This window comes from Hydra viridissima, unplaced genomic scaffold (genome assembly GCF_058129835.1).
Source record: "Hydra viridissima isolate aposymbiotic clone 2 unplaced genomic scaffold, HvirCarnegie_v1 scaffold_10, whole genome shotgun sequence".
NCBI lineage: Eukaryota > Metazoa > Cnidaria > Hydrozoa > Anthoathecata > Hydridae > Hydra > Hydra viridissima.
Genome location: NW_028324309.1, coordinates 1,203,264 through 1,228,193, shown reverse-complemented (window position 1 = coordinate 1,228,193; position 24,930 = coordinate 1,203,264). Strand labels below are relative to the sequence as shown.

Genomic DNA, 24,930 nt, shown 5'->3' with positions numbered 1-24,930 from the left:
TAAAAAAATTTTTTACTATTGTTTTACTTTGATATAGCTTACGCTTAAGTTTTAAGTTTTTCTAAAAAAATATTACTTACAATGTATGTAACAAAGTTGACATACAATATAAGTAAAAAAGTGATAGTTTGCTAATACAAAATGGACCATTAGTAAAAAAAACTTAAGTGAAGAAATACGACGTAGTTAACTAGTTCTCAATAGAAATCAAAAATTTTGTAATGTAATTTGATTTCTTCGTTGTATTTTCTACAAGCGAATAATCCCAAATAATAGTATGCAGTCAAGCTTTCCCACTAACATTTGATGTTGAGAGTGGCGACGCCACTAAGCGCGATAAATACAAAAAGGAACTTTACGGCATTGCTTGCGTAAATCAAGTTTATTGATATTATTTTGTTGATGCGCCTGACATGTCCTGTTTTCCAATGGAATTTGTAACAAAACAAACAAACAATAACTTGAAAACCTTTTTCCTAAGGTTAGTTTGTTTTATTAAGTTGTCTGAATTTAATACACAGAGAACTTAAAATATTAAACTTTAAGTTAATATTTTAGGTTAAGATTCTGTGCTTCATATTTTAAATTTTTAGCTAAATATTTCATGTTTCCATTTGAAGCTTAATATTATTACTAATACTGGTTTATAAAACTTTTAAGTTAATAATTTGGGCAACATATAAGGGTATGGTTATTTGCTTTTTTGATTTTTATAAAAATAACATACGCTTTTTTTTAATAGCCTATCAAGTTATCAGTTATGTCTCTCTAAAGTTGATATCAAAGGTAGTGGATTACTATTTTAGACAAAAGTCTATTCATAATTGATCTTAATAGTGTTTTGTTTTTTTTTCTTTACAAATGCTGACAAAATACATTTTTTCTATGTAGAAAATCCAGATAGCATAGTTAATTTTTGTTAAATTCAAAATGTATCATGAAGAGGTAAAAAGTTGAATTAGCACAAATATTAGCTACCTAATTACCATTTTTTTTTAGGTTTGCTTAGTAGCTAAAATGATGAAGGTGACAAATGTTGACCAAATCTTACCATACATTGGTGAACTTGGCATTTACCAAATTTTAGTTATTTCCATTTTTTGTTTAATGACGATACCTACTACATTTCAAGGTCTGATCATTTATTTTGTTGCTGCAAATCCAGCATGGAAATGTATTTCAAACAGTACTATTTGCACACTTCCTGGAACTTTTGAAGCTGAAGGTGAAAATTACACGATGAGGTGTAGCATGCCAAGATCTCAATGGAGTTATGTAGAGGATTATGACTACTCTATAGTAACTCAGGTATCTAAATATAAAAATATTTATTTAAAGCTGAATTTTATGTAATGCATTGGTGTCTTCAAATAAAATTATTTTACATGTTTGAATCAATTAAAACTTAAGGATGGTTTTTAAAATTTCTTTAGTTTTTTTCCTCACATTTATGAAAGCAGTATTGAAGCTTGTTTTATTCTAATTTTATTTTTTTTTTTTTTTAATACTTAACTAAATGTAAGTTAAAACAATACTTTAATTAACAATTATATATATATATATATATATATATATATATATATATATATATATATATATATATATATATATATATATATATATATATATATATATATATATATATATATATATACATATATATCAATAGTATTGATATAGATAAAACTGTTATATATTTAAAATGATATATTTAAAATTATAATGAATTTATATGATAAAAAAGATTTTTTTAATTGAATTTTTTTAATTGAATTTTTTTCATTAATTTTAAATGAGAATATATAACAAACCCAAATTCCTTTTTTGATATTTTTTACTTTAAGGATTTTTATACCACTTTAAGGATTTTTTTAAGCTTTTATAAGGTCTTTATCAGCGCTCAAATGAACTGCTTTTAAACAAAGCCAATTTTTTAAATACTAATTTCTATAGTTTTCAAAGTATTTCATAAAAGGTCTGAGTGGCTAGCAGATAATTTCCACAGATGTTTGAATTAACAAGGTTAAGTGGTTTTGAAAGTGACTGAAAATATAAAGCGTATCATTCAAGATTATTTTTTTTAACAATTGTAATTGCCATAAAAACTGATTATATAAATTGTATTAGTTAAGGATGCACCAAGCAAGTTTTTTTGTTTTTGCTATTCTATCTATATGTTGGTTCTTGCTAACAATTTTAATATTATACTGTTTTTTAAATTTGGCAGATGCTATTTACTCTGTATTTTTTTTTGAATTAATTACACTTCTATGATAGTAGTCTACAATGAATTCAAAGTTAAAGTTCTAGGAAGAAGTTTTATTTTTAGAACTTTAACTTTTAATTCTTTGTTAACTCAGTCACCTTGCTTATATTCTATAAACTTAATTTAACTAAAGCAAGTGCAGATGGGTCAGCTACAGTTTGTAAAATAAATGTAAATAATGTAAGAAGAAAGTTTGTTATTAGAATGTTGAAGATGCTTTATATAATTATCATTTATCATTTTAAAGCACTTAATACTTTTGGAAAGTTAAAGAATTTATGTTAGCGTTATCTATGTTTGTGTATTTTTACTATGCTAGTTGAAGTAGAGTATAGTAAAGTAAAAACTTGTCCAACAACTACTCATACTCTGTGTCAGACTTTTTCTCAAAACAAAAGCCAGACAATGAAATTATGCAGTTGCAGTTTGATTGCTAAAATATCAATTTTGATTTGATGATTAGAAGTTGCTAGGTTTTTTTCTGTTTGCGCTTTAACTTAAAAAATATATTCAATTTTAATAGAATTTAGTCAAATTTATGATAATGTAACTAAAAGAAGTTATGACAGTGGTTTGGTAAGGGACCAATTGACAGTCATCACTGAATTATGATTAGTAATTTGTTCTTATAAAAAGATGTTGCTCATATTGTATCTCCTTTACACCTGTTAAAACTTGCCAACTTAGTCATATTAAAGTTAATTTGTAATTTGAAAAAACAACTTTTGTTATTTTATTGAAAGACAGGAGAACACTTGAGCACAAAGTTGGTTTTGATGGTTTTGAACTTGAAGCCCAATATCTTTTTTTTTTTCTCCAAGTTATTAGATGAGCGGTCAACTCAATAGGTACAAAACTTATGACAGTTTTTTTCAGATAGTTAACAAATCGTCATCTGGCAGGAGAATATAGAGAGATATGTAACCAAACCACAACTTGCTTGTGACACCTTATTTACATTTTATATTCCCAGAGACTTGTAGCCTTTTATACCCATCACACATTTTTCTAACTATTTAACAAAAAAATTCCAATAAACATTTTTATACTTACATTCATTCATACATACGTACGTACGTACGTACGTACGTACGTACGTACGTACATACATACATGCATACATACATACATACATACATACATACATACATACATACATACATACATACATACATACATACATACATACATACATACAAACATACATACATACATATTTGCATGCATACTTTTATAAAAACAACTTTATTACAAGAAAGAAAAAACTCTGTCTATAAAAAGTGGTAGACAACCTATACTAACAATATAGTCCTGCTGGTGGTGAATATAGATGTTTTACCTTCTCAAGCAAGTAAATTGACAGTTGTAAAAATTTATTTCGCTAAGGATTGTAACATTTTGAAAGTCTTTACCAGAATCCCTTTTGTTAAAACCACTATTTTATTTTATTTTATTGTTGTAGTGTTTTATTTTATTTTTGCATTGTTTTATTTTATTGTTGTATTGTTTTATTTTTGCCTTAGATAAAAGATTTAAGTTTAAGTTCATCTAATTTTGATTTTTTTTAGTTTGGCTTATTTTGTGAAAATGAAATTTTGATCTACCTCAGTCATTCATTGTTCTTTGCAGGATCTGCATCTGGGGCTCTTGTTTGTGGATGGCTAGCTGATAAGTATGGCTTGTTTTTATCTTCTCAATATTGAATGTGTATATCGGATAATTATTTTTATGATTGGCTTAAATTTCTTACTATTATTTCCTAAAACACTTAAATGTTTTATTGCTGTTGAAGAAAAGTTTTGTATTTACTTAAACAAGAACAATAGTTGTAATTACAAGATGAAATCAACAATTTTTCAATTATTTTGGAAGCACATATGCTTTTTAGTTTTATCTGACAGTTTTTAGTTGTAGATCAGAGTTTTTAGTTAAGAGGATATTATTAATAATCTTATGTGTCTCATAATTACCCCAGACTAAATTAAGTTCAATTAAGGTATTGGAAATCTAGTGGAACAACTATTTTAAACATCAAAAAATAATTTAGTATTAAACCTAAAAGAATGTGAATGTTTGTTAGTTGTAATTAAAATAATGTTAACTATTTTAACTATAATTGTTAGTGGCATAGCAAGTTGTTGTGCACCCTGTTATTGTTTATTTAAGATGGTAATGTGGTTGAAAATAAGCCAGCAACAAATTAGCAGCACTTTTAACGTTCATAAAAGTGATTTGGCAACAAGGGTCACTAGCTTATTTTAATTAATGTTGGTGGCTACTCATAACAAAAAAAATATTTGTTATGAAAATGATGCAAAATTGTTAATATGTCATTAAGCCACAAAGCAACAATATTTAGTTATTAATATTTCTTTATTGGATTGTTTGCTACAAAGCTACAATAAGCAGTTATTGCCCTATGTTTTCTAATACCTTAAGTTCAATTAAGGTATTGGAAATCTAGTGGAACAACTATTTCAAACATCAAAAAATAGTACAGACACCAGTCTAGTAATACCAAAAAACATTAATTATATATAAATTAATTCTAAAATGTATCTTGTTACAAATGTTAATGTCCTGTAATTACCCCAACTGACTGTATATCGCAACTTTTTTTGTCTGGCTATGGAATAAATGAAAAAGAGAAACAACTGAGTAATTCAAGCGTTCTAAGGGGAAGCTGGATAAGTGTGAGTTTATTTACTGCAAACCTCCTTGAGTGTAATCATTACTAAACTGAGTAAGTTGAAATAAATACAAACTTGTCTAAGATTTCACAGGTGGATGCACTGACACAAATGAAAATTTAGGTAAATGTAATGCATAAGTCACTTTATATTTTGATATTCTGGAAATAAATTTTGTACTGAGTTTTGAAAGCCTTTCAAAAAATCCTTTTAAGATTCAAATTTTGTTTTAAAAATTGTTTAAGAAAATTTATTACACTATTTTTGACTTCAACTGCTTCTAGCAGTTCAGAAGCTTCTATAATTTTCTATTGCAGGTGCTATTTTTTCTATTGATGTTTTTGCAGCTGCTGCTTCATATGGTGCAGCTGCACCTTCTGGTATTGATGTTATTCATCATCAGCATCATCAGCATCTAACCAATTAATCCCATTTTGATGGTCATGTAATGCATCAAGACAATCAGACACGTTTAAAATTTTCAAAAAGCTTGGTCATCTGCAAATTTCTAAAAGAAACTTTAAGTAAATTGCTGAACTTTTAAAACTCAACAATTAAGCAAATGTGATACATACCAAAATGTTATTGTAATAACATATTGTTATTATCTTATAATAGCACATAGCTACTCAATTTTGCATAGCAATATGTCTATCCCAGTACCATAAAATAACAATTTTGTCTCTGTCAGACAAGATTGATGATAAATAAATCTGTGAATTCATGATATTTAAATCCTGATAACTGACCAATTTGACATAAGTAATCAGAATTGAATGGTATATTGTTAAAATTGAGATTGATAGTGTAACCTTCTAATCTTATTGTTTGACAGAAAAGGAATAGTCCTTTACTGCAGCAAGATAGAATATTAAATATATAGATTTAGAGTAAAATATAAAGATTTCGTATTAACTTGATGTCTACATTAACTTTATAAATCTTGAAATGGCTTTCATTGTATTATGATATGCTTTGTTAAATCTAAGCTTTTCATTGGAGTCAACAAATCAATAAATAGCACCATGAAAAAAGGATGACTAGAATTGGTCTATGTATTTAGCCTTCCCTGTAACTAAAATATTTAGGCTAACTGGAAACAAAGATTCTATGCCTATTACATTAGAAAATCCACTGTTCCACACGTTTTAGTTGGCTTTGGAATGATATTCTTAAAAAGGTCATTAAGTTCAGTTTCGGAATATTACAAACTGAGTATTGGGTCGAAGGAAGTCATATTTTAAGAAACTCTTTAGAAGTAAATATTTTTTATGAACAGTTATAATTAATTGTATGAGACTAATTCTGTTCAAAACTACTTCTGTTTGATTGACACTTGTTCAATTACATCCTTGTCTGTTTATGAAAAAATTTTAAAAACTTTGCTTTTAGGTATGGCAGAAAAAGATTGCTGATTCCATGTAATATTATAGTAATAACCGTAGCATTCTTCAGTGCTTTTTCACCAAATTACTGGTTATTTGCTTGTTCAAGGTTTATTGTTGGTTTTTTTGGAGGGACATTAGCTATAATGTTTGTATTGAGCTCTGAATTGGTCGGGCCACATTTTCGTCCTGCTGCTGGCCTTGTTCTGTGGTTTTTCTTCACTTTTGCTTTGGTCATGTTAGGTTTGGTTGCTATGAAAGTAAGAAAATGGAAGACACTTATGATTGTTTCCACTGCTCCTTATTTGTTATTCATCCCACTATTATTGTAAGCAACTATCAACTTTTATTGTTTGTTTTTTAAAATAATTAGCAAATGTATTTCAATGATTCTATTATGATGAGAAATTGTTAATTTTTAAAGCAAATTTTGCAATTTTCAAAAACTATGTTTCTTTGTTTTAATAAAAGTTGCTAGAAAAAAGAATCGACAAAACTTTAGCATCACTAATCTAATAAAAAAAATTGTTAATAAATTTTTATGATTGGGATAGAAACTGAACTGAAAGAAAAACGAATTTGAGTTTTGTGTGAGTAATCTTGCAAATAGAAGTTCTATTTGTAGCCAACAAAAAAATTTGTTGAAATAATTCAACTCCAATCTGTAATAAACCAGTTAGAATTATTCATTTTGTTTGCACAAAAGTTACAATATTTTTTGAAAACACTAAGATCTATAAACAGCATTTGATCCCAATGATAAAAAAAAGTTTTTTTTGATGGAAAATCAGTGTATCAATTACTCAGGCAATATTTAACAGCCTAAAATTAGCATATATTTATTTTAAAAAAGATGTATCCTGGCAAATGAAATATAAAAAAATCTTTAAAATTAAGCAAAAGTTTAAAAACAACAGCTATAACCATACAAAATTTTCTTAGCTTTTGAAACATAATAAAAGTCTGTTTATATGTAAAAGGCACATTTAGTCAAAATTCAAACTAGGAAACTTGTTTGATGCATAATGTAAGATCAAGTAGACCTCTTTACAAAATTAAACCTTTTTTTGATTTTTGTAAGCTAAAAATCATGATTCACTGATGATTCTGAGCTTAGCATCAATTTGATGAATTTTTCCATTTTAACAAATATGTTTCTGAAGTATATCTTTGAACCAGTTAGCCAGGATACTCAAAACAAAGTTGCTCATAAGTAATTTATAAAATGGATAGAAAAATGAAACATTAATTCTGCAAAAAATAAATGGCTTACGTTAAAAACATGCACTTTTTTTTGTCGTTTAGAAAAATCATGAACTTATTTCTCAACTACTAATTGATTATTTAAAATTTTTGCTTCATATTTATACTTTTTGTTTTATGCAAAAGCAAAAGTGTTTTAAGTTTCATTCTTCAAATAGAAAGAATTGTTTGTTTATTAATTCTATTAAAGGGCATTCTGAACTGGCTTTTTAAAACTTTTCTGGATTTCTTTTTTAGCAATTGCATGGAAATGTTTGCATTTTTAACTAAAACATTGATTATTCTTTATGCTTGAAGCTTTATTCCAGAATCATTGCGTTGGTTACATTTAAATGGAAAGATTGATCAGTTAAACATAGATATACAAAGAATTTCTAAGATCAATGGGTATGGACCTCTGAAAATAGAACTTTTACCTTTAGAGGAAAAAGAATTTTCTGTTAAACCGTGGATGTTATTTAGCACAAAAAAGATAGCTTTTACTACCTTGAGCATTGGTCTTGCATGGTAAGGATAATTTCAGATATTTTTTCATATTTAGTAATAATTAGAGTAAAATGGGGTCAAATGAAATAGTTAAGAATTTTAATTAATTTTTTTTTAAGGGAAAAAGGTTTTTAATTTTTTTTTTTAAAGTTGTAGAGAAATTTGAGCTGTATTTAAATATATGCAATTCAAGTAAAAAAAGTTTTTTTTATGAAACTTTATTTAATTGAAAAAAAAAAGTTATTTCATTCTACCCTCACAATCAGGGAGAATGAAATACGCAAATCTATGTGTAATTAACACTTAACTAAAAAAAACAAAAAGCAACCAATAATAACAATTTAAAAAACAACCAATAATAACAATTAAAAACAACCAAATAAGAAAAACTTAATTCTTGTGATGATGTTGAGTTGTTGAGTGGTACTAGAGGTTGAGCTGAATTATCACTTGTGCGGCACTTTTTGGTGCAATAAAAACTCAGCGCCTTTTACATATCGCTTTGGTATGCATGTTTGACAAAGCCGAGACTTGCATTTCGAATTTTCACACTGATACCATTCATGTATTGACTTGTTGAAGCTTCGCCTAAAACTTTATGGCACTTTTTACACTTGACTTGGTTTGCAGCTGTTATTGTTGTTGGAGTTGCTATTGCTTGATTTATTTGCTGCTTGTCATTAAAGCTTAGCTTACGTTGTTTTTTAGCTTGCTTTGCTGCTTTTTTGCTCTCAGCATCTTTCAAGTATTTCAGGTTTACTGAGACACTCCCCATCGAACCTTGGTACATCTACATTTTTTTTGAAACCTCTTATTGAATTTCCTTTTGAATAGGCAGAGTTACTAGACTATTGAAGGTTGTTTGCAGGCGAGTTGGCTTTGAAGGTGACTTTGAAGCTGATGCTATGCAACACATGCTGATGCTAGATGTTGTTGATATAGATTCAGATAGCAGTGGCTGAGATGGTGTAGTTCCTGGTGCTAGTAGTGATTGTGGCACTTTCATAGATTCTGGTGGTTGAGATTGATGAAGGCTCAGGTTGAGATGACGGTGTTTCAAACATATAAGCAATATGCAATTTTGATCGATTTTACTGATGTCGAGTGGAAACAAGCCAGTATTCTGAAATCCACTAACTATTTGGGTGCGTGTAAAAACTTCACCAGAGCTAAAAAGTTTTGCTTTCAGTTGGCTAAAACATTCTTTTGATAAGTTGCTGAACTTTGTATCTGCATAAAACTGTTGAAGTAATTTGCGCCAAACTCTTTTGACATGACAATAAACACCGACATCTAGTGGCTGCAGAATGTGTGACAAATGAGCTGGTAAGCAAATTAACAAGATATTATTTTTGATACAAATAAGTACAACCCGATAGGTGACTTATGTCACATGTCCATCTACGACTAAAATATGAATGTCTATAATTGGATAACTATAATTAGATTTATTTAAGTAATTAATTGATTAAAGTAAAGATTAAACTAATTACCTGGAATTTTTTTAATGACAGGAACATACACACCAGTGAACCAATTCACAAATTGCTTATCTTCAATCCATCCGGATGGAGATATGGCATAAACAGCATCGTCTGCACCACTTAAGCACCCATTTCTGTACAGGCGTTTTTTTTTACTTAAAAATAATATATGGAGCAAGACGATTACCAGTAGCATTAATGCAGTTTCCAACTGTATAATGGATTTTTTAATTTTTGCCAACCAATTTCAATGTTCGTTTTGCACCACGCCGGCAAACTACATGTTGCTTGCCTTGATCACCAGAAAATCCACAAATGACATGAAGTACTTTCATTAATTCCTGCTTCGTTGAATTCTTTTTGCAGTGTGTTGAAATACTTTGCAACTATTTCTTGTGTGCAAGAAGCGGCTCTGAGTGATTAAATATTGCCTATGGCCCTGATGCTTAACTTATGAATCCACCGGTTTATAAAAAGCTTATACGAATCTCTCCCTGGTGTACCATTAGGAAACAAATGAGATTGACCTTGGTGTTGCAAATAGTCGGTAACTAGTGTGATGATGTCATTGTAAGTTCTACCAAAACCCCAATCGGATAATTTGATAAGGACATCTACCAAAGTTGATTCAAGTTGTTGCAACAATCTCGTGTTTGAACCACTCCCAATTGTTTCACCTATGCCGTGAACACGCCTGTGAAGAGTTGCTACTGGTATGCTGAATGATTGAGCAGTTTTGTTAAGTGAAAATTCACCTCTTTGTACTTAAGCCACTACAAGCGCAACTTGCTCTTTGGTGTATGGTTTTTCTTTTTTATTTGAGAGCAACTTGTTTTGAGGCATATTTTATATTAGAATAGATTTAATACAAATTGATTTAAAAATTATACAAAAAATTCATAGATTGGTCACTTGAGATTTAATCAATAAAAGCCGCATTTAGCAAGTGACCAATTAGCGTATTTCATTCAACCCCACATGTCTCCGTTTTCGTTATCATCTCATAATTTTTTTCAATAACAAATTTAATTTTGAAAAAAGATTTTTGACCAGCATAAAAAGTTCTACCAGTATACTTATTAAGTTCATTAATATCAAATTTTATTTCCGAGAGTTTTATGTCCATTTTTCAAAAAAAGAAAAAAAATATCATCACGCATTCGAAAGCTTAACAAATTATCAAAAAAACTTTTTTTTAAAAATTAAAATTTGATATCATCTTATTCAGAAAAAAATACTCTACAACATGATCAAAAAATATTTCCAAAAAGTTTATTCAATAATTAATTAAGAACAAAAGAATAAGCATAGTCATAACTATTTCATTCTACCCTCTATTTCATTCTACCCTCTATTTCATTCTACCCTCTATTTCATTCTACCCTGTTTTACTATATTTTAAACTGTAAACCATGATGATTTTTTTTAAAAAAAAGTTCTTCAACTCTAATCAGGGTGGTGATTAAGTTTATAAACATTACAAATTCCTGTACTTCATTAAATTGTTTTTTAGTTTATTTTTCTAAAAGACTCTATTATTAGAATACAGAGTTTGAAAATTGAATTACAAATGTTCATTTTTCAGAGCTCTTCTTAATGCCAATGTTAAAAACACCAATCTTAACACTGAATCCTAACAATAAATTGTAGTAGAAACTTTGTTACTGTTAAATTAGAGAACATGAGAAAGGAGAATATGAAGATGTTAACATAAATATGCGTAAAAGATAAAAAAAACTTTTATTGGAAAAAAAAAAAAAATTAAATGATGATTGAGCTTAAAAGTGAGCTTTAGGCCACTAACATTGAACCTAAATTTATTCCCAAAGCTATCTAGTGATTTTTTTGTTTTTTTTTCAAGACTGGCAGAAATATTTTTGATTAATAGAAAATTTGAGTAAAATCTTTTAACACTAGGATGGAAGTAACAAACTTATCAGTTTTTGTAAAGATCATCCATAAACAGCATGCAGTTAGTAAAATCATCAAAGTTCAGATTTTATTCATCTGCTTTTTTTATTCAAAATTTTAGTTTCAACAGCCAAATTACAACTTTTGATGGGTAAGCCATAAAATATCACTATGTTTTTATTTTATTTCCAAACCTGAAAGGCTAACTTCTAAGTCATTTACCTAATAACAAAATTTGCTGGTCCTACTCTTTATCTGCTAACAATGTCAGTTTTATGATCCTTTAAAAGAGTACTGATTTAATAATTTTTACATACAAACTGTAATTATATAAAGAACTTTGTAAATATTTATGAAAAGTTTTAACTTGCTTGTATTTCTAATAAAAATATTATTTTTAGGCTTATTAATGGACTTGTTTACTATGGGGTATCAGTTGCAGTAAATGATTTAAGCAATCATTTTTATCGCAACTATATTTTATCAAGTTTAATTGAGCTGCCTGCAGTTTTAATTGGTATTCTTGGTGCCACTCAGTGAGTAGCAAATGTTAGTTTACTTGTTTTTTTATAATTTTTTTTAACGCTTTTTTTAGTGGGAAATGCTCACTATTTAGTAAACACTTATCTTTTATAATAGGATTGATCTTTTTTTTTTAAAACATGTTTATTAAACTGCAACTGCAACATGTTGTTGTTGGAACTTTTTTTTAAATAAGCATAAAAATATTAAGCATATATACATTCATAAAAGTTCTACACATCTATAAAACTCAGTGCATCTATAAAAAGTAATAAATATCAAATTATCTAAACATTTTAAATTTTTTGCTAGAAATTGTAAACAAGTAATTTATAACTCTTAATGTTAATACACCTGTTATTATGTTATTGCACTTTAAATGCTTTTGTAGCATTGGTCGAAAATGTACTGTGGTTTATCCGATGCTTGTTGCAGGTTTGCTTTGTGCGTTAGTATCAGCTGTTGATGAAAAGGAAACACGACAAGGTATAACTGTTATGATTTTGCTAAAACTTAAGTTGCATTTAAGCAGATTAAAAAATTTATCATGTAAAATTTTTGTTGTCAGGTTTAATCACCTTACGAGTGGTATTAGGATTGTTCGGCAAGTTCTTTGTGACGCTTTCTTATGATACTATATACACTTGGACTGTTGAGCTTTTTCCTACACAGATCAGGTTAAATATTGATTTGTTCAAAAATGCTGTTAGAATAATTATTAAAACATAATTATTACTATTGATTTTTTTGAAAATTTAAATGAGAATAAAACCATTGATAGGTAATGAAAATTGTTTTTTACTTTATAAATGTTGGAAATCCAAACCTTATCATTGTTATTATTATTATCATTATTATCATCATCATTATTATTATTATTATTATTATTATTATTATTATTATTATTATTATTATTATTATTATTATTATTATTATTATTATTATTATTATTATTATTATTATTATTATTATTATTATTATTATTATTGTTATTATTATTATTGTTATTATTATTATTATTATTATTATTACTATTATTGTTATTATTATTATTATTATTATTATTATTATTATTATTATTATTATTATTATTATTATTATTATTATTATTATTATTATTATTATTATTATTATTATTATTGTTATTATAATTATTATCATTGTTATTATTATTATTATTATTATTATTGTTATTATAATATTATCATTATTATTATTATTATTATTATTATTATTATTATTATTATTATTATTATTATTATTATTATTATTATTATTATTATTGTTATTATAATTATTATCATTGTTATTATTATTATTATTATTATTATTATTATTATTATTATTATTATTGTTATTATAATTATTATCATTGTTATTATTATTATTATTATTATTATTATTATTATTATTATTATTATTATTATTATTATTATTATTATTATTGTTATTATAATTATTATCATTGTTATTATTATTATTATTATTTTAATATTACTTTTTGTTTTGAGAACTTTTCAAGTTTTTACCAGGATTTCACTTGTATTTTTTTTTTGTTTTTTTTTTTACCTCTGACACTTTTCAACTTTATGACTTTTGCTACCTGATGCTGCGCACTTTTGTTTCAACTTTTTTCCAATAGTAACAATGGCTGCTACATACTTATTTTTAGAATAAGCTCCCTAAATTTAGTTTATAAATTCTTATAAATAAATGTAAAAAGTTCCAAATATTTTAGAATAAAGGAACTTTTGATAGAAAATATAAGAAATAAAAGTTGCAAATTTTTAGTATTTGTTTATAGGATTAAGATTGAATAGCTAATCATTTTAAAATTATAAGTTAACCCAGGGTAGCTTTGACATATTTTAACATATGTGATTAACAAAAATATTCTCAAACAATTTTCTACTTTTTTTTTATAACATAAGCATTTATCATGCTGCTACAGGCATTCTTCTTAAGTTGATGATCATTGAATTTTTTTAACACAGAAGTATGTTCACTTTGTTGAGATAATTTAAAATAAAGTTAAAAATAGGTAATTAAAAATAAAAAATTATATAAAGAAAAATAAAAATAAAAATTAGTTAAAAAAAAAGATCGGTAATTTAAAATAAATCTAAAATAGGTTATTTTATGTGTTTATATTATGTTAAAAGAAGGTTTGGTGAAAAAATGATGAAAAAATATCAATATGTTTGAACCATATATATATATATATATATATATATATATATATATATATATATATATATATATATATATATATATATATATATATATATATATTCTGCAATAGCTTTTGTTTTTACCATAGTAATCAATTTTTTTAGAACTGAAGCTTTAGGCTATATGATCATTGCAAGTCGTCTTGGAGGCATGTTTTCTCCGTGGATTTCAAAGTGGTTACGCAAGTATCATTGGAGAGTACCTTTTGTAATCATGGGGGTTGTAACATTTATTTCTGCACTACTATTGCATTGGTTACCAGAAACCAAAGAAAAAGCGACACTTGAAAAACTAGAAGATAGTTCATCATTACAAGAGCATACATTAAAACTTTTGAAAGCAGATGAAAAACCTTCAATTAAAATGTAACATGTTAGTCTTTCGGCAAGGAAATGTTCACCTCCAAAAGAACATGTATTTGTTATTCAAGAATTAAAGGTTATATTTGTAGCCTTTGAATAAAAGTTGGTTTCCAGTTTTCAAATTGTTGAATGATTCAAAACCAGTGGATTAATTTTACATGATGATCTGGGTAGCCACAAAATATCACTATGTTTCTATGATACTGCACTGCATCCTTGATGTTCATTTTTAAAATTTTTTTGAAGTATTTTTTATTATGCACCTGATACTATTTTTGTGTGTGTGTTGATATATAACTAATTTTATTGATTTTTTATTGTGTAAATATTTGAGTTTTTAAAATAAAAATGAAATAATATTTTTTAAAATGACGAAGTTGCATTTATGAAAAGAACTGACACATTATATTTGTGACAAGAACTGACAGGTATTTTTTTTTTTTAAATTACAAGAGTTGTATTTTTAAATGATTTTTAAAGCTTGATTTAAAAATAGCTTGTTTAAATATTTTTTAAATAATTTGAATATTTTACATGTTTTACATATTTTATGTAATTTATAAATAATTTATTTTATAGTTTATTTTATAAAACATTTGATTTGTAAAATGGAGATTTTATACTTTAATATAAGTTTAATCTTTTAGTGGGGATTGTTGATGAATTACTTTGTAATGAAACTTAAAGATTTATTTCTTATCAGAAAACAATTTATTCTTGATGAATAAGTATTGCTAGTTCTATAGTTACATTATAGACATCATCATCATCATCATCATCATCATCATCATCATCATCATCATCATCATCATCATCATCATCATCATCATCATCATCATCATCATCATCATCCTCATGTGAAATAAAGTGTTTCTTTCCAACTTTCTTTTTTGTAAATGCTTAATTCCTAAATGAATTATGCAAAAGAGAAAAAACTTAAATTGTCTGGTTTTTTAGTAAATAGAAAAAGAATGTGTAGCTTTAAAATGGAAAAGAGACATTTGCTTATTGCCGGCTTTGTGTCATTATTTGGTTTGTCTCTGATATTGACTTTGATTTCATTTTTTGTGGGGATTTGGTGGAAATTATCTTACAATTCATACGCACTGTCGTTCACTTTGTGGAAAGTCATTTCCAGATTTCCAAATGCCAATGATATTACGATGACTTTAAGTGGCTCGAAACTTGAATCAGGTATCTTTTTACAATTTTTAAATTTTTCACTGTGTTTAATATTAACCAATAATTATTGTACGTTGTAATGGTGAAATAACTTTTTGGAATCATCGATTACAACTAATGCAGTCTGTCATCTATAAAAATGGTAAAGAACTGTTGATACAAAGTTTTGATAAATCTCTGCAACTGTGGCGCCTATTGAAGTTGATGATGGAAGGAGTGAGCTAAGTAATAAAATGTTAAGCGAGAAAAAAAATGTGGGAAATATCTTTATCTTTGTAGTGATTGTAACAATTCGTGCGTGTTTGGTTCTCTCCTTTATTTTTTACGCGCTGATAATTGTAACATACATTGTTTCCTTCCGGCTGGAACAAAAAGAATCGTCAAATCGTCATCGTTGGTTGAGAGCCAGGACCATCCTCTACATATTGCTATGTGAGATTTTAAACATTTCAATCGATTATTTTCTGCTGTGAAATTTTAAATCCTTTTTTTTTTTTTCTTTTTTTTTTTTTTTTCTTTTTAACAAAATTTATTCCGCCAAAATTTAATTCTTTCAATGAATGAAAAAGGCAAACGGTTTCCTCAAAAAAACTAACGATTGTTTTGATGACGCAGTGTGTTTTTGATGACGTAGTAGTGTGTGTTAAACATGGAGTTTTTGTTCTCTCTATTTTAATTGCATTTTTTTCTTTCAGTGCTTTCATATGGAATAGCGATTGCACACGCTGCGCATTGTCCCCCTGCGTATCTAGTTGGTGAAAACGCCATGTCAGCTTCTTTGTCTTCAGGCTGGAACTTGTGTTTAGCTGCCCTAATCTTTATATCGGTGCCGGGAAGTTGTCATTTCTTCAAAGAATTTCGTCTTTGGAGATCAGAAACCCGTAAAACTTAAAGGATTACATTAACACAAGACTTGCAGTTAAAACGGTTTTTCTTAAAGAAAGCAGCTAAACTTGGTTTGGGTTTATAGTACTCAATATTTTCTAAAGTTATTCGTTTTTTAAAATGGAACTTTCTTTTTTTATTTTTACAAAATTGAAAAAAAGCCTTTCTGTTTTAAATTGTACAGATTTTTATTTTTTTTTATTTTTTTGTTTTTTCAATTAAGCGCAGTTCGTTTAATACAAAGTTTCCGCTTTCTGACGACCGTAAATTCTTCATTGTCGTGTTTGAAAAAACTTTATCAGTAAAGCAAGGTTCTTATAAATGTAAACATTGCTTATAAATATTGCAGGGTTCATATAAATATTACTTTTTGAATCTGGTGGAAATTTTTTGATAATAGTTTGTTTTTAAAGTGAAATAATAAGTAAGTGAAACCTTTAGGTTTCAATATTTTCGTTTTCTTATGTTTTTTTTTTTTTTTTTTATAAATTATTCGGATTTCTTGACTATTTATTAACTTTAAAAAGAAATTTTTTTTCGATAAATTTTTTTTTTCTTTACAAAATGTGGAAAAGTTTTTTATAAGTTGGTTTTCGGAGAAAACATTTTTTGAATGCGTGAGATTTTTTTTTAATGTTCATTCTTGTGGTACAAAAACTTTCATATTTTTGCTTACCCTCAGGCTAAACAAATTCTCTCAAAGATCGAACTGGTTTTTCTTTTATCTTTTGATGTGTTTGCTAAGCGTTCAATGCTCTAGAAGTGTGCTGTTATATATCAGAGCACTTGATGCTCTAGTAGATGTAAGATATCAGAATTTTTTTTTTTTTTAGTTTGGATTTTTTTTGTTTTTATTAAAGCTCAAACAAAAATTACAACGGTTTAAAAAATCGACAATTTTTGTAAAATAATCGAAATTAAAAACATGCCTTTTTGATATACTACTTAAAAATCATCCTCGTTGTAAGCAGAGATTGTTCCAGCAAAAAACAGGTTTCGAAGTGTTCAGTCTGAATGCAGGAGGGAGGTGGGGGGGGGGGGGGTCGAGATCTTTGTAAAAAGTTAAATTTAAAAATTGAAATAAAGTTAAAATGACTAACTTAAGCTATTGACGCTGAGGAAGATGTTACTTTAATTGAAGCATGTCTTTTTACTGTTCGTATGTATTGTTGCTAGATATGAGAAAGAACCAGAGTCCATCTAGAACAAGTCTATTTAGAACCAACGTTTTTTAAGGACTGAATCGAACTAGAACTTAGTTGTTTGTTTTTTTTTAAAAAAAAAAAGAACCCGCATTCGAACAATAAGACTTCGGTTCTTTGCCATCCAAAATTCATATTTTTTAGAATTCAGCGTAAAATGGCGAAACTAGGGATTGCAATCCCGGAGGTCTTTTTCAATCCCGGGATTTCAGGATTGAAAAATATCAATCCCGGAATTAAAAAGCAGATACAACATCTTTACAGTATTAAGTAGAATAAGAACAGTACATTTAACTAAAAATATATTTGCTAAATGAATTTAATTTAGCATGTTAATTAAATTTCACAAGTTAATTAATGTTAAAAAATCATGTTAGAAATAAGGAGATATGCTATGTTTTTTGTGCTTCGAAATGCGGCTTTAGAAAGCATAACGCGTCCAAAGTTTCATCGCCCAAACAGTTACGAATTTTTGTATTGAACAGTCCAGCGGAAAATGCCCATTCAGCCTCGACACTTGTCGGTTTCACGGTCATTAGAAAAGAATAAACTCTTTCTAAATAATCGCCACGTGTACCCCCATTTTCAAATAGTGTTAAAGAAGGACAATCACCAATAAAATCAATTAGACATGAAATATTGTCATCAAAAATTCAAAATTTCTTTTTGAATTTTTGATGACAATGTTTCATGTCTAATTGATTTTATTGGTGATTGTCCTTCTTTAATAACACAATCAAGTTCCTCTTCAGTACTTAAAGTATTGCTTTAAGACTCATGTACCATTTCAGGTTCCTCAATCAAATCCAGCATGTCAGACTCAACTGATGCTCTTACTAGAGCAGGATTGGAAGCATTTAATCTTTCCGAAAGTTTTCGACATTTAAATGAAGAAGGCACTGTTATTATTTCCTCATCGAGGCTTCGACCGTTATGCAGGTATTGCAGAAGTCCGCTGATATCGGTTAGGCATTCATGCATGCGGGTCATTAAAGCTCTACGCATTTCTTTGTTTGTATTATTGTTAGCATCTTTTAATTTTGAGCATGAAATTAAAAGCAATGTCGGCTGTAAATAGATTATAATCTAAACGACGTTGCTTCAACCGTTGCTTTAATGGGAACTAAAGTTGTAATAATCTCTGATAATATTGTCACTTCATCATGTGACAGAGCTATAGAATTATCTTGCACTGGGTAAATATCAATTAATGCTTTTTGTACACAATTTTTTACTTTCTAAAATCGTTTAAGCATTAACAGAAGGCTGCTCCACCTTGTCTTGCAGTCCATTTTTAAAGACAGTTGTTTTCCAAATTCAGCCTTAATATATTTTTGTCGTTCTTGGTAGGTGATCGTCTAAATTTTAGCATTAGTTTGCGTACTTTTTTAATGACTGGCCCATAATGAACTTCATTTAGTTCAATTTTAGGTCTTAGATTTTCATGATTGTGGTCCAACAAATCTTCCTCAATGTCCTCATTTTCGGATCAACTACTGTCAGAAAATTCGTTGTTAAATTCTGGCTGATTTGCATCGAATTCTCTCTTTTTACAAAGAGCATCAATTACAGCAAGTTGTATGCCGTGAGCAAAACATAATTGTTGGTTAGCAGGCAGCAACCTGCCAACTTTTTTCACAACACTAGCTCTGTCGGTCATTACAGCCACAATGTCGCTGTATAGATCAAGAAAATGGTCTTTAAGTCTTTTTTCTAATAGTTCAATGCACTTTTCTGCTGGTATTGAATCTGTTATTCGCACAAAACCTAAACTCCAGAACTGAGAGTTTTGTCCATGAACGTTAATATTCATGTAGCGATGATTTCGAAGTGACGTCCATTCATCAAAAGACAAAGAAAATCTCTCTCCCAGACCGAGTTCCGTTTTCTTGCGCACTTCAATTTGATGAACTAAACCAATTTAACCTAATCTTATTTTTTTCGTGTACTCTACTACATGATTACGAATTGTGTTTACTGACGCTGATAGATTTCTGAATTCCATAGCAGTTAGAGCGGCACGTAAGTCTGTTGAAGAACAAATCACATTAAATAAAAGCCCGTCAGACGCCATTAAACGAGCAAGTGTAGCACAAAGTGTTTTATCTTCCGTTTCATAAATCGAAAAGTATTCTGTTAGTGGTTTAGATTTCTTTTTTGGTGGTTTATTTGGTGTGCATTCTTCGGTATTATTAAGTTGGGTTGGAATTTCGACCTTCACATTTTGCACCGACAACATGTGTGTATGAAGTCCTTTTGTTGAGCCACCACCAATTTTTAAAATCTTCTTGCAGTTTGGCAATTTACTTATCGCTGTTTGGCTTTTTTCATCCCGTAGAAAATATTTCCAAACAGCTGAGTTACTTTTAATTGTATAATGATACAAAGTCTGGGTATTATACATTGCTTACAAATCTATTATTTAAATCAGATTGTATTCAATTTTTAAATAGTGTATATGCTAACCAACATGACATAGTGCGAAGATTTTCTCTTTTGTTTTTCTCTAAATCAATCCTTTTCGATATCGTATTTTATTGTACAACGGAAAATTCAATACTTTTTGCAATTTTATACTAAATAAAAATTATTTTATTGATATGCAAAATCGTTGTTATTTTTTATATATTCTTTCATTACGCTTTGTTTTGTTCGATCTTATAGGAAATCCCGGGATTGATGTTAGACAATCCCGGGATTTCGGGATCATAAAAAAGGCCGGGATCCCGGGATTGCAATCGCTAGGCGAAATGTATATTTTTATATTTCGAGTGATGGAACTTACTTTTTAATTTTTATTATGTAAATAGTAATGTTCAAGCTGTCAAAGTTTTGGTCATAAAAAGAAGTTAAGAACAGTAAGAGGTATTGGGATTTGTCCCCTGCGTCCCCCTCTAGCTTCGCCTTCGATTCACCTTACATGCAGGTGCTAACTATTTAAAATACTTGCATGTGGAGTTATATATTAATATTACCTATTTAAGAGAATCTTAGGTTAGCGAATGCTGAATTAAGTAAAAAAAAAACTAATTTTTAACATACTTTATGAAGGAGATGGAGGCGTTGTGAACAGGGGAAGGGGAGAGGGGTAACAGTAAAACACTTTTGTGACAAATAAAACGCAGAGATTCATTAAAATTTTAAAATTTATCGCAAATTCAAAAGACTGCTGCTACCTCTTTTGCAATACAGGAAAAAATGTTTTAAAAACTATTTGTTGAATGTTTGTATATAATTTGTTTAGGGGAATCTGTTGTACCTCTGACCACTTTTTGCTTCCGGACGTTTTTTTTCTAAACTTTTGAATCAATTCAAACCATTCAAAGTTTGTGCTATTCTCTTATATTTTGCGCAAAAATTATACTTTTAACTTTTTTTCTCATTCAACCAAAAAGTATCATTTTTGAGCGTTTTAAAAAAGTAGTCAAAAGGTCAAAGGTACAACATGTACGTTGTACCTTTGACCGAGGTGTATTGTTCCTTTGTCCATAATGTCATTAATAAGTAATCATGAATTATTTGGACTATTACAGTTTTATTATATGTTATAAAGAAATTTCTGGCTAACCACATGTCAATATGAACCAGTCAAAGGTGCAACGACTTACGCTGGTCAAAGGTACACGAGATGGGTTTCTTTAACAATTATCATCACAAACCCCATTTAGGGTTAGAAATAATCATATAAACTTTTTCATAACAAAAAAAAAAAGATGTTGGTTAATGTTAATAATAACATGCATCAACCAAATAATTATTCATGACAGTTTTGTTATCAAAATAAGATAAACATGAATATTTACTTTTTAGGAGCTAAAATTTATAATTCCTCGTGGATCAACATAATCTATCCTTAACATAATATTTTACGGTAAAAAGAGCCGTCATGGGCTAATATTTCAAATGGCACTTCACGTTTTTGAAAAATGATAATAGTAGACCAACAGGACGAAGTGACTAAAGGTACAACGTGGTCAAAGGTACAACAGGTTCCCCTACACTTTATTTATTGATGAATACTTTGTTATGAAACTTAAAGTTTATTTCTTATCAGAAAACAATTCTTACAGCACTGTAAGATGAATAAGTATTGCTAGTTCTATAGTTACATCATTATCATCATCATCATCATCATCATCATCATCATCATCATCATCATCATCATCATCATCATCATCATCATCATCATCATCATCATCATCATCATCATCATCATCATCATCCTCATGTGAAATAAAGTGTTTCTTTCCAATTTTCTTTTTTGTAAATGCTTAATTCATAAATGAATTATGCAAAAGAGAAAAAACTTAAATTGTCTGATTTTTTAGTAAATAGAAAAAGAATGTGTAGCTTTAAAATGGAAAAGAGACATTTGCTTATTGCCGGCTTTGTGTCATTATTTGGTTTGCCTCTGCTATTGAATTTGATTTCATTTTTTGGACCTTCCTCTACATATTACAATTTGAGATTTTAAACATTTTTTTCTTTTTTTTCTTTTTAACGAAATTTATTCTGCCAAAATTTAATTCTTTCAATGAATGAAAAAAGCAAACGGTTTCCTCAGAAAAAGTAATCATTGTTTTGATGACCCATGTGTTTTTTGATGACGCAGTGTGAGATTTTGATGACGTAGTAGTGTGTGTTAAACACAGAGTTTTTTTTCTCTCTATCTTAATTGCATTTTTTTCTTTCAGTGCTTTCGTTTGGAATAGCGATTGCACACGCTGCCATGGGCGCCGGCAGGCAAGGGCAAGGAGGGGCAGTTGCCCCCCCCCCCCTGGAAAAGCAAAATAACAAATTTTGATATTCACAAAATTTCTTTTAACTGTTTATTTCGATATCTTATCAATTTAACTCATTTATAGTTTACTCACCGTAATGTAAATGACTACAGTTTAAATGAAATATTACTATAAAATGCAATGACTTCCACGATGGCGGAAGCTTTTTTATAAAGGCATATTTTATATTTTAAAAAAAAGATGTTTGAATGAAAGTTAAAAAAAAAATATGATAGAAATAGATCATAGAAAAATAAAAAAGGAATAAATAGAAAAAAACAATAGATAAAGGAGAAGTATAGAAAACAAAAAGAAGGGAAGAAGAAAAAAAAGGAAAATAAAGGAAATAATAATAAAAAAAAAGAAATCGAATTACAATAACAAAGTTCTTACTCAAACAAATAAACTTCGAACTGTCGAAGAAAGAATTGGATGCAGTGATCAAACTTTTTTAATTATTTTTTAATGTCAGTTTCATTTACTTTTTTATGCTGTTGTTTTTTTGTTTGTTGGCAAAATGTTTCTTGTTTGTATTGTATTTTTATTAATTTTTTTCCTATTTATTGTGTTATATTCATTTTAATAATACTATTACCTTGTGTTTTTTGCTGGCCAAATGTTGATTATTACAATTATATATATTTAATTTGATTAACTTGAATTAACCTGCTGCATTTTAATTTTTGTTTTGTTTTTTGGAATATGTCTAATTTGTATTTATTAAATCAATGTTTTTAACAAATCATTATATTATTATAAAATTAAGCATTATTTGGTATAATTAAGCATTATTAGCATTATGAGCGTTTGTCTGGGCTTTGTATGCTGAGCGTGCATCGTGAAAAAATACGCTCCAGAAAATTTGAATTTTTGGAACAAATTGTAAATAAGTTTGGCAGTGAACGCAGATGACTATAATTTCTATTTATTGTATAACAATGATTTAACTCTTGTGTTTTTATTTTTACATTTTCTTTAATTTTCTGTTGTCACTGGTCTAATAAAATGACTTGATTAATTGATGCATTTTTGTAGTTTTTGAAATATCACTTTTGAATTTTATTTTGCCCCTCCTTGAAAAAAATCCTGCCGGCGCCCATGCACGCTGCGCATTGTCCCCCTGCGTATCTAGTTGGTGAAAATGCCATGCCAACTTCGTTATCGTCAGGCTGGAACTTGTGTTTAGCTGCCCTAATTTTTATATCGGTGCCGGCAAGTTATCATTTCTTCAAAGAATTTCAACTTTGGAGATCAGAAACCTGAAAACTTAAAGGTTTGCATGAATACCAGACATTGCATTTAAAGTGATTTTTTTTCTTAAAGAAAGTAGCTAAATTTGGTTTTGGTTTGCAGTGCTCAACGTTTTTCTAAAAGTTTTATTCGTTTTTTAAATGGACCTTTTTTTTTTTACTTTTTACGCTTTAAATTGTAAAAATGTTTTGTTTTTTGTTTTTTTATTTTAAAGCGGAGTTCGCTTATGATTTATCATGAGCGAACTCTGCTTTTTGACCGTAAATTCTTCATTATCGTGTTTGAAAAACTTAATCAGCAAAGCAGGGTTCTTATAAATATAAATATTATTTATAAATATAATTATTGCAGGGTTCATGTAAATGTTGCTTTTTAAATCTGGTGAAAGTTTTTTGATGGAATTTTGTTTTTAAAGTGAAACGTTTAGGTTTCAATTTTTTCGTTTTTCTTATGCTTTTTTTTTATATAAATAATTCGGATTTCTTGACAATATTTATTTACTTTAAAAAGAAACTTTTTTTTTGATAATTTTTTTCTTTACAAAATGTGGAAAAAAAAAGCGAAAACATTTTAAAAGTTGGTTTTTGGAGACAACATTTTTTTTTAATGCTTGAGATTTGTTTTTATGTTTATTTTTATGGTGCGAAAAGTTTTCATACTTTTCCTCACACACACCCCCCCCGGACGAAACGAATTCTCTCAAAAAGATCAAACTGGCTTTTCTTTTACCTTTTGCTGTGTTTGCTAAGCGCTTTACTCGATGCTCTAGAAGTGTGCTGTTATGCATCAGAGAACTCAATGCTCTAGAAAAGTGTTGTTTTATATCAGATCACTAGGTGCTCTAGAATATATAAGATATCAGACAAATTCCTTTTTTTTAGTTTAGATTTTTTTGTCTTTTATAAAACGCAAACAAAAATTACAACAAAAAAATCGACAATTCGTGTAAAATAATCGAAACCAAAAACATACCTTTTTTGATATACTAGTTAAAAATCATCCTCGTTGTAAACAGAGATTGTTCCAGC

The 24,930-nt window shown here is 28.1% G+C and overlaps 2 protein-coding genes and 1 long non-coding RNA gene across 16 annotated transcripts in view; 2 read left to right on the top strand and 1 right to left on the bottom strand.

Moving 5' to 3' along the window:
- Positions 1–24,930, bottom strand: part of LOC149882534 (uncharacterized) — a 26,952-nt gene extending 2,022 nt beyond the window's left edge. For both annotated transcript variants that reach the window (XR_016456347.1, XR_016456348.1), the window contains exons 1-3: positions 24,875–24,930; positions 24,632–24,743; positions 1,052–1,312 (exon numbers count right to left, since the gene is read on the bottom strand). This is a non-coding gene — a long non-coding RNA (uncharacterized LOC149882534). The remainder of the gene's footprint in view (positions 1–1,051; positions 1,313–24,631; positions 24,744–24,874) is intronic.
- On the top strand, positions 293–15,019 carry LOC145193516 (solute carrier family 22 member 15-like). Of its 11 annotated transcripts, none has more exons than XR_016456344.1 (11): positions 299–481; positions 743–786; positions 1,000–1,308; positions 3,835–3,938; positions 6,349–6,669; positions 7,902–8,111; positions 11,607–11,636; positions 11,887–12,034; positions 12,399–12,493; positions 12,576–12,684; positions 14,344–15,019. XR_016456344.1 is itself a non-coding variant. In XM_090100212.1 (11 exons), the coding sequence occupies exons 3-11, from the start codon at positions 1,018–1,020 to the stop codon at positions 14,606–14,608; spliced, it is 1,560 nt and encodes a 519-aa protein (XP_089956338.1). In that variant the 5' UTR covers positions 320–481; positions 743–786; positions 1,000–1,017; the 3' UTR covers positions 14,609–15,019. The 11 variants fall into 11 exon arrangements, 8 of the variants coding, with proteins under 8 accessions (XP_089956341.1, XP_089956338.1, XP_089956339.1 ...); XM_090100212.1 differs by having other exon boundaries at positions 320–481; positions 11,887–12,021; XM_090100215.1 differs by lacking the exon at positions 14,344–15,019 and having other exon boundaries at positions 293–481; positions 11,887–12,021; positions 12,443–12,493; positions 12,576–12,685.
- LOC145193252 (uncharacterized) lies at positions 15,522–17,592 on the top strand. Of its 3 annotated transcripts, none has more exons than XR_016444700.1 (4): positions 15,522–15,795; positions 16,063–16,215; positions 16,479–16,739; positions 16,892–17,592. XR_016444700.1 is itself a non-coding variant. In XM_090065749.1 (3 exons), exons 1-3 carry the CDS (start codon positions 15,573–15,575, stop codon positions 16,673–16,675), a joined length of 573 nt encoding a protein of 190 aa, XP_089921875.1. In that variant the 5' UTR covers positions 15,522–15,572; the 3' UTR covers positions 16,676–17,592. The 3 variants fall into 3 exon arrangements, 1 of the variants encoding a protein (XP_089921875.1); XR_016444699.1 differs by having other exon boundaries at positions 16,479–17,092; positions 17,351–17,592; XM_090065749.1 differs by having other exon boundaries at positions 16,479–17,592.

Coding starts and splice junctions, on each gene's coding strand:
- LOC145193516 (XM_090100212.1), top strand. CDS start 1,018: ATGATGAAGGTGACAAATGTTGACCAAATCTTACCATACATTGGTGAA. Junction 3,939..6,348: donor TGTGGATGGCTAGCTGATAA/GTATGGCTTGTT, acceptor CTTTGCTTTTAG/GTATGGCAGAAAAAGATTGC. Junction 8,112..11,606: donor TTGAGCATTGGTCTTGCATG/GTAAGGATAATT, acceptor TCAAAATTTTAG/TTTCAACAGCCAAATTACAA.
- LOC145193252 (XM_090065749.1), top strand. CDS start 15,573: ATGTGTAGCTTTAAAATGGAAAAGAGACATTTGCTTATTGCCGGCTTT. Junction 15,796..16,062: donor TGGCTCGAAACTTGAATCAG/GTATCTTTTTAC, acceptor TTATCTTTGTAG/TGATTGTAACAATTCGTGCG. Junction 16,216..16,478: donor CATCCTCTACATATTGCTAT/GTGAGATTTTAA, acceptor TTTTTCTTTCAG/TGCTTTCATATGGAATAGCG.